This window comes from Hyaena hyaena, unplaced genomic scaffold, assembly GCF_003009895.1.
Source record: "Hyaena hyaena isolate Hyena2069 unplaced genomic scaffold, ASM300989v1 scaffold_1087, whole genome shotgun sequence".
Taxonomy (NCBI): domain Eukaryota; kingdom Metazoa; phylum Chordata; class Mammalia; order Carnivora; family Hyaenidae; genus Hyaena; species Hyaena hyaena.
In genome coordinates, this window is record NW_024081700.1 from 157265 (window position 1) to 166668 (window position 9404).

Below are 9404 nucleotides of genomic sequence, written 5' to 3' on the forward strand. Positions count from 1 at the left end.
AAACTAAAAAAAAAAAAAATAGAAAAAGAAAGAAAGAAATTTCACCCATCTGTACACATGTACGTGACCTATGCGGTTTGGGGTATATATTTTATAGTTCAATAAAGTTAACTAAAATTCAAAACAATACACACACAAAAATGTAGACACATACCTACAGGCATGAAGTTTCTTCATACTAGATGAGAAAAGCTACAAAGCAGTGCATAGAGCATGATCCCATGCTTGTAAAAATAACGTGTGCACACAGAACCAGGACACACGCCAACATTCATTTATTTAAAAATATTTATTCAGCACGTGCTATGTGCCAACACATAATTGATCTGGAAGACATCTCTACAACTGTACTATCCATGCAGAGTCCCGTCACATGCATGGCCACCTCCAGGTCCTGCACGGCTCTGTGCAGCCCCACACTCCGCACGGCGAGGGAGGAACTAGGGCAGCAAGGACACCATGAACACGAGATGTGTGAACAGTCACTTTCACAGGCGTACAAGGCTGATGTGTGTGTCCTAGGAGTTGAGAACTAGACCTAGCTTAGGGACACTGTGCCACTAACTTACCCACAAGCCAGCACTGTGGACACCACTGGTGGACACCTGGAAACACAGCCTACTTCTACAGGACAGACACAGGAGTGACAGCGGTGAGGGAGTTCCTGCCAAGCCCAAGCACCGCTGTCTGTGGAGGGCCCCGAGGAGAGACTGTGCCCACAGCTCCGGGGGGCGACCCCTGCCAGGCAGAGAGAGCTCACGGCTTTGCAAGGACGCGTGCTCACATCCAAGGGCGTCTTCATTCACTCGGGCTCATTCCTGCACTATCTGCACGCTGCCTCCCACAGAATTTCAACTGTCATCTCCAGATGGGAAAGACTTTTTCTCCAACCTGAAAAAGAAAACAAATCCATTAAATAATAAGTCACTTCAGTTTGATTAACCTGCAGAATTTCCTAAAAGTAATTTAATATTGTACAAAAGAATGACATTCAGAGACAGAAACTTTTTTATGACAAATGTTAAAATTTTAATATAAAATTATAAAACAGGTATTAAAACACAAAGAGAATCCATTTGATTATTTTCTTTTCTGTCCTACATTAACCCTGAGTCTGAGAAGAGAACCCTCTGTTCAGCAGCCTCTGTGAGGCATGACGCCGAAGGCCCCACCAGGCAGCCCCCACCATTTCACTGCGGGAAGGATGGCTCTTCGGGCCTCAAACCGCTGCCACGGTCGGAAGGTGACTCACACCACACAACAACACAACATCACCCACCACCTAAAGGCTCCCCGCCGTGGGTTGGCCTCCAGCCCCGTTTCTCCACTGGGGCCTCCTGGACACAGGAAGCAGTGGCCCTTGGCTGGGCTGGGTCTCAACCCTCACAGACTCACCTTCTTGCACCTCTGTTTCCTGTTCTGCGAATAACAGCATCCATCTCCCCTCAGGAAGGTTACAAAAGCGACCCAGACAGACAAGGCCGTGTGGTCTGGCCACGGTGATCACCACAGACCTGTCTCCCAGGACCAGCGCCCTAGCACCTGACTTTACAGCTAAAGATCTTACTTTCTGCGATGTGGGGTCTTGTGTAGAAGTGACGGACCAACTCAGAGCCACGGACATGTGCCTCCTCCAGACGGGGTTCCTCTGCAACACAACTGAGCCAGTGACCACATCTCCCATGACGACAGAAACGGGCTCGTCCATCATAAACAGCACCTGCTTCCAGTGGGTGGTGCTGCAAGACAGGGGGTGTAGGGTCACCTCTTCGGAGCCTGACTCTTCAGGCTTACCACGGGACAGACACCCCCGCCCCCCCCGCCCCACCATCCAGGAAGCCTTTATGGGTTGCGGCGATTGAGTTACAACCCAGCCAGGATCCAGCTCCTGGACGCTGTCCAGATTCCGGGAGGGTGAAGGAGGCTGGCCCTGATGGCCCAGAGGACACATGGCCAGGCAGAGGGTTCCTGGCCCCTTGCCCCCTGGCACAGTGGGCATCCACCCAAAGCCCCCTGCTCAGTCTCTAAGCTGCCAGGGCCCAAGTTCTGGTTTCTGCAATCCAAACAGGTCGTCATACCTGGGAGTCAGGCTGATGGGGAGCATGACAACTGTAACCTTTGGGTGAAATGGTCACACTCCCGAGCTCTTCAGGTTCTATCGGCTCTGACAGCCTGGCTCGACTGAGCACTGTGGCCTCTGCCAGACGCCGGGTGTGAGCCCCACGGTCGCACTCTGCAGCTCCTGCTCCCTTCTGTCTCAACCACTGTCAGGGTCTCTCCCAGGGCTTCAGAGACACACGGCCCGGGCTCTGCGCCCCGCCTGCCCCACACCAGCTGTGTACGGACGTGCCGGCGGAAGACCGCGCAGGCGCACGACCGTCACTGGGTTTATAGTGTTCCTATTCGCATCTGTGCCGACAGGATCTAGAAGGAAAGCTGGCTGAGCCCCAGCCCCGCCACCACCACAGGACCCTGTGGTCAAACAGCTCCTCGGTCCTGCTCCCATTTTACAGGAGGAAGCTGGGGCCCTTCAAGGCGCACTGCCACAGCCAGCACCTAACCTCTGGTCCAGGGCAGCTACTGAACAGGACAACAAAGGCCCCAGGTGAGGGCAGCATTTCCACGGCAGCCGCTGTGTCCAGCACTGTAGCAGACGACATCAGCTTCGCAGGACGCACGAGCAAGCGTGCATCATTACTGCACAGAACGTTTTCCTCGAGAAACGCTGACCTTCCCTAAGAGCCTGAGTCAAAGGTCCCTAGAATTCTGCGGACCGTGTCTGTGTTAGACCACGGAAAGCAGAAGCAGCGTCCAGGGCAACTGAGGAAGACAAAGTCTGCTCCTCGTCTTCATGCAGGGGTCAGAGGGCAGTCCAGGGAGCCCAGTGCAGGGGCAGGTGGGGCACGGCCCTGGACTCGCCCGCCCGCCCGCCGCCTGCACACTGTGCTCCACGCCTGGGGCAGTCTGGTCTGGAGAGAGTCTAGGTCAACAACCAAGGACTGCTAGCTCTCTAAGGCTATCACGCAGACAACTTGAAGGCAGGTGAACTGTCCCAGCTCTCCTGAGGGCTGTGGAGCCACCCGCGGGGGGCGCACACTCACGGGTGGAACGGGCCTGTGCTCAGCACCAGCTGTGGCTCGTCCTCCTCCAGGCTCTGAAACCGAACACTGAACCAGGCTGTAAATCCATGCAGAGTGCCGGCTTTCCTGATCTCAAAGTGCAACTCGCCTTTCATTGTCTGTGTTCAAGCAAATGACAAGAGAGGGACATGGTTTGGTAAGCACGTGACAGCACGCCGCAAGAGCTCTCTGTGAGCGAGAATCAGCAACTCACTTCACGAATCCCACAACACCACACAGCGGTAGGCAGTCTACCACCCATTTCAGCCGTTAGGAATCTGTAACTTGCTAGTTTAGCTGAACATAACCACATAAAATTTCCTCCTCAGGAAAGGATTAAAGCTTGCGTCAAAAATTCAAATGCTGCAGATAATCACAAAAGGTTTCAAGCAATTTGGGCCTTACGTGCCTAATTTTCTGTCCCCAAATTTGAGTGGAATACTTTCTCTTCTCAATTCTTTGCATAGATAGAAAGTTCCAGGCTAGGTCTCTATACTGCAAAACTAACTGCAGACTCAACAGTTCGGTCCCCATGCTGCTTGGCCCACTTGGGCTCCAGCAGGGGCCTCTCAGGCTCCCGCACCTCAGAGCACACCCTTAAAATAAGACATCCCAAATCCACAGGGGCCACCTGGTGGCAACACAGGATAAATGAAAGTATGAAGAATTCTGTCATCAACAGAAGCTAAAAAAACAGAAAAACATTCTAATTCAAAGTCCATGATGAAACTGGATAAAATTAGAATCTGAAGATGCTGAAAATATTATACATGAATATAAAGATAGCTGAGGATGTTAAAAAGGTTAACTATAAAGAAATAGTATAAAAATATAAGATACAAAAATCAGAATATAAAGAAAAAAGACTGGAAGAATCAAAAGGCAAAAGTTCATGAATTCATTATCTGCACAGCAAGTTGTGGGGTGTGTGTATCGCCTACTTAATGTGACAGGAAGACTCATCTCTCACCTCTAGGTCCGCAATCTGCACAGTTCTCATGTCCAACTGTAATATAGTGCATGGTTCAGAGAGACAGTCTTCCGGTTTCAAGATGTGGTTATACTTCGGCTTCGAAAAAAATTCCTTAATTGCTAAAGATCTAGGAAAAAGTCAGAGGAACTGCTCAGAGTTGGGTACCAGTATCTCGGGCTTTGACACACATGTGCATGACAACAGTCCTCACTTTTTCTCTTCAGCACTAGCAGGAATTCCAAGCCACAGCTGTGGTGAGGGCACCAAGGCGGGGCTGGGGGGTCCCTGCAGGCAGCCTGGGTCACGGCGGCCCAGCAAGTGTGCAAGTGACGTGAGCACTTCCCACCTATGTCCCACTCACGGGGTCTGTACATGTGGGAACCAACCTCTACCACGCACAGCAGGCCCTGACCCAGTGTGCCCTCTGCAGTCGTGGTTTCGGTTACTGCAGTCCGGGAGCAGGTGACCCTCCTCCTGACAGGCTGACAGAAGGTCAGCAGGAACCTAAGGCTACTTCACAAGGCCTCCGTCACTCGCCTGACTGCATCTCCTCACGCGTAAGTACAGGACAGTAAGATAGTCCACAGGAGGTAAAACAGGCATTCCTGGTCTAGGTCACTCTGTAATAAAGGCCTACAGGTGCCCCTGGAGAAGGGCTTGTGCTGAGTCAGTTAAACAAGACACAGTGCTGGCCTCCAGCAGGCTCATCTTCTTACCGCCCAACAGCCCACCCACTCCACTGGCTGAACACCGCACTTGCCCGAAGTAACCTACTAGGTACCACGGAAATGTTTCAAAAATTAAGTGCAGCAGTGACTTCTGAATTAACAAATAAGAGGAAACATTTTATTTTATTTATTTTTAAATATTTTTATTTATTTCTAGGAGAGAGAGAGACAGTGTGAGCAGGGGAGGGTCAGAGAGAGAGGGAGTCACAGACTGAAACAGGCTCCAGGCTCTGAGCTGGCAGTCAGCACAGAGCCCGACGCGGGGCTCGAACCCACAAACCGCGAGATCATGACCTAAGCAAAAGTCGGACGCTTAACCGACTAAGTCACCCAGGTGCCCCAAAAGGAAACATTTTAATAAAGATTTTACAATATGTACATATTTTTAATATTGTTCTGATGATAAAAGACTTATGCATTTATAAGGAATTGGGAAAACATAGAAAAGTATAAAGAAAAACTTTGAGGGGCACCTGGGTGGCTCAGTTGGTTAAGCATCCAATTTCAGTTCAGGTCGTGGTCTTAAGGTTTGTAGGTTCTAGCCCCGCGTTGGGCTCTGTGCTGACAGTTCAGAGCCTGGAGCTGCTTCAGATTCTGCGTCTCCCTCTCTCTCTCTGTCCCTCCCCCACTTGTGCTCTCTTTGTGTCTCTCAAAAGTAAATAAATAAACATTAAAAAAATTAAAAAAAAAAAAAAGAAAAAACTTGAATCCCCCTAACCTTGCCTTGGAATCTTGATCTATTTAGTCATTTTCTCCCCTAGGGATACATTTAACTATGTTCTTCTGCAAAGCAGAAGCCGTTCTGCACACATGGCTTGTGTCCCACCAGTTCTACCATCTCTTAATCCATCTGATGGATACACAGCAATTTAGGCGCGTTCCTCTGGATAACCGCGTGGCACAGCAGTGGGCCATGGCCCTGGGACGGGGGGATGCCGGACGCACCCGCGGCTCTGGCCACAGGGCCTCATCTCCCCCATCACACCTGCAGCCCTCAGGCACCAAGAACTGCTGTTTTAATTTAATCTTTGCTCATCTGGTAGGCAAAAATGGCATTTCACTTTAATTTGCATTTTAAACACTAATGATGCACAATTTTTTTCAAATATTTATCAGTGATTTTATTTATTTTTGTGACTTGCGTACTCCCATGCCTTGGCTATAATTTCACTGGATATTCATCTTTTCTGACTCTAGGATCTGTCAGCTAATAACTTCCTCTAAGTAGTCACTGCCTTTTTAAATTGCATTTATGCTGATGATACACAGACACTGTCAATTTTTATAGACTCAAGTCCAGTGGCTCCTTGTTCCTGCTGACTTTCTGTCTAAGACCTGACACATAGGCCCCCACGGATTCCTACAGTAGATGCAGATGTTTTAACACAAAATTCTTAAATCCACATGGAATTAAATTTCAGTGTATGGTAGGAGAAGCAAAGAAGTTTCAAGGGGCTCATCTATGGTCCCAGGACATTTGCCACCTCTGCCCCTCATGTCCCAACTTTCCCCACACAATTTGCGTGTGTCCATACCGATCCACTCCTCTGTCTTTTCTGGTCTCAGGAGCACCCCACCCTCATCCCTGTCTCTGTCGCTTGGACGTTAGTACCTGGCAGCACAAGAACCTCCTCACTGCTCTATTCTAACTCTCCCTGGCCCTTCCTCCCCGTTTGTCCTAGATGAGCTACAAAATGGCTCTGCTGAGGACATTCCTCTCCATCGCCTTTGGGATTTGGGTTGAGAGTAGTACAACGACTCAACATGTTAACTGAAAGACTTCTTACCTTTGCATTATTATTTCTTTTTTTGAATTGTTCAACAAAACCCAAAAAGGCCCAAGGCCGCCATCTTGCTGTCATCTCCCCAGCTGGGCATCGAGCAGGTGTCCAGGCTTATCTGGCCCTCACCACATAAGCAAAGTTTCCTGCAGTTTCTGACAGGTGGGACCCTGCCTAATTTCCAGGGCTGCGGCTGGTTTCTCCTAACTCCCACGGCATACTCAGAAGGGGAAGCAGCCAGCTTTCGTCACCATCCTTCTTAGAAGAGGCAATATTTAAAATGTGAAGGCCTTATCAGGAAATCATTTTATAGTAAAACCAGACGCTCAATTGTACACGTGCGTCTGTATGTGTAAAATGAGGAAATCAACTGCTCTGGAGCATCGTTTTCTTTGCAAACTATCAGGAATGACTTCACAAAAACATTTCCTGATCCTTTAAAAACTTAAAACTCATAGTAGGAACACCTATTTGTGTGTTAAGAGCCCACATATTTATAAAGGGCCTTGGTTTTAAATGTGACCATATTTTCCCCATTCTATCTGAGAACTTAGATGGCAAAAGACATTTCAACTACCATCACATCTTTTAGCAGTTTAAAGGCCTGAAAGAAACGTGTAAAATTCTGAGGCATGTGAGTGAATTCAGATCAGTCTCATGGCGTGCTCCACCACAGAGGAGTTATGTGGCCGTAGGAGGCCTGCTGCTCACACGGCCAGGAGGACCCGGAGCACCCGGCTGCACACACTCACTTGAGAGCGCTGAGGTTGAACTCGTAGGCGTTGTCCCAGAAGAGGACCTTGCTGCGGTAGTCTCTGTCGGCACTGCAGGGGACCAGGTGCAGCGCGGCCGTGGTCGGCCAGATAACCCCGTCCTCCTTCAGCCACACGTCCCGGGCGTACAGGATCGACTCAATCATGAACTCAAACTGCACAGGAGGAAGACACACGGGGGACATGGTGACTGAGGCCCATGTCTGTGATGCACAGTGTGGGAAGATTTATCTTGAACCCACAGCAGTGAAGTCACAGATTCCCACCACAGCCTGGGGTGGTCACACCAGTTCACTTTAGAATGAATTCAGAACTGGGCCCAGCCAACAGGAAAGATCTCCACTCTCGCCATCTCCCTCACTCACAAGTCAGTTGGTACTCCATTTTTAAGAGCCCCTAAGCACTGCAGCATTTTAATTGTCAATCCCTATAAATTTGGTCTGAGGGATTTGCAGAATTTTCATAACCCTGGAAGCTGGCTGAAACCCCTTCTTAAAAGCATGGAACATTAAAGGAGGAACGCCATGGATCCCTGAGCATGCACCCGGACAGGTGGCATGTGTCGCTTGCGACGGAGAACAGGGGCCACTAAAGCCCCAAGAGACCAACCTTTGTGTCTGAACCAGAGAGTGCCAGAGGGTGGGGCCAGGCCCAGGGCACGTCATCCTGCGCTGACGGGAAGCCCCATAAGGGTCTTGTTTTATTTAAATAACTTTAGGCAGTTATTATTGTGGAAGTAATAGTATGTTCAGTATGGAAAATTTTAGAAACTCAGAAAAGCACGAAAATAAAAGTCATGAGTAAACCCAGTGCCCAAAAGGAACCAATGTTTGCCTGGTGGTTTATGCTCAAAGTCTTCTCCTCTCATACACATACATGCACACGTGTGAACATTTTATACAGATCATTTTTAATTGTACTTTTTAAAATCACCAAAAGTAAATCAGTCACTCTATAAATTTTAACACTTGTATGGATCTGTGTAACGACAACCACAATCAGGATACAGAACAGCCCCATTACCCCAAAACACTCCTCATGACATCCTCTGTGGTCACCGCCTCCCACCACGTCCAACCTCTGAAAACCACTAATTTGTGTCCATCCCCGTGGTTTTGCCTTTTGAGAATGACATACAAATGGAGTCATACAGTACGTGATCTTTTGAGACCGGCTTCTTTCACTCGTAATATCAACTTTTTCATTCCGAAATGTTCTAATCTGTGCCTTATATCCTGCAGTGTTCATCTGTCTTTCCTTATTACAGTCTCACACTGTTCTAAGTACTCCAGACACGGTTAGTTACGCCAGTAACATCTCTGGGGTTTATCCATTTCTGTATCAATAGTTCATTCTTTCCTTTTTAAGTTTATTTATTTCGAGAGAGAAAGAGCGAGCGAGCATGCGTGCGTAAGTGGGGGAGAAGAAGAGGGGGAGAGAGAGAATCCCAAACAGGCTCCGCACCCAGCACAGAGACCAACACGGAGCTCGGTCTCACAAACCGCCAGATCACAACCTCAGCCAAAGTCGAGTTGGACACTTAACCAACCGAATCACCCTGGCACCCCACAATAGTTGGTTCTTTACTGCTCAGTAGGACCCCATTGTGCAAAGGGTGTGACGTACACAAAGTGGGAATACCAGAAGGAGAAGAAAGAGAAAGGAACAGAAGAAATATCTGAAGCAATAATGACTGACAACATCCTCAAATTAATGTCAGACACCAACCCACAGATCCAGGAAGCTCAGATTACACTAAGCAGGATAAATGCTTAAGAATAGTATACCTGTTTTTGGCTAAGTCCATTGAACATTTCGACTCTTGATTTTGTCTCAGGTCATGACTTCATGGTTTATGAGATCAAGGCCCACCTGGGATTTTCCCTCTCCCTCTCTGCCCCTCCCTTGCTCATGGTCTCTCACTCTCTCTCAAAATAAATAAATGAAATTTTCTTTTAATTTAGAAAAAGCAACAACATGGGGCGCCTGGGTGGCTTAGTCGGTTAAGCGTCCGACTTTCGCTTAGGTCA

At 48.6% G+C, this 9404-nt stretch overlaps 1 protein-coding gene across 3 annotated transcripts in view; it reads right to left on the reverse strand.

Moving 5' to 3' along the window:
* Positions 1–270: 270 nt before the first annotated feature.
* PRMT2 (protein arginine methyltransferase 2) overlaps positions 271–9404 on the reverse strand; it is a 38520-nt gene continuing 29386 nt past the window's right edge. For all 3 annotated transcript variants that reach the window (XM_039222139.1, XM_039222141.1, XM_039222140.1), the window contains 5 exons: positions 7354–7529; positions 4090–4219; positions 3102–3238; positions 1568–1739; positions 271–891 (listed from right to left, as the gene is read on the reverse strand). In XM_039222139.1, the coding sequence (XP_039078070.1) occupies positions 859–891; positions 1568–1739; positions 3102–3238; positions 4090–4219; positions 7354–7529 (648 nt within the window). In that variant the 3' untranslated portion in view covers positions 271–858. The remainder of the gene's footprint in view (positions 892–1567; positions 1740–3101; positions 3239–4089; positions 4220–7353; positions 7530–9404) is intronic.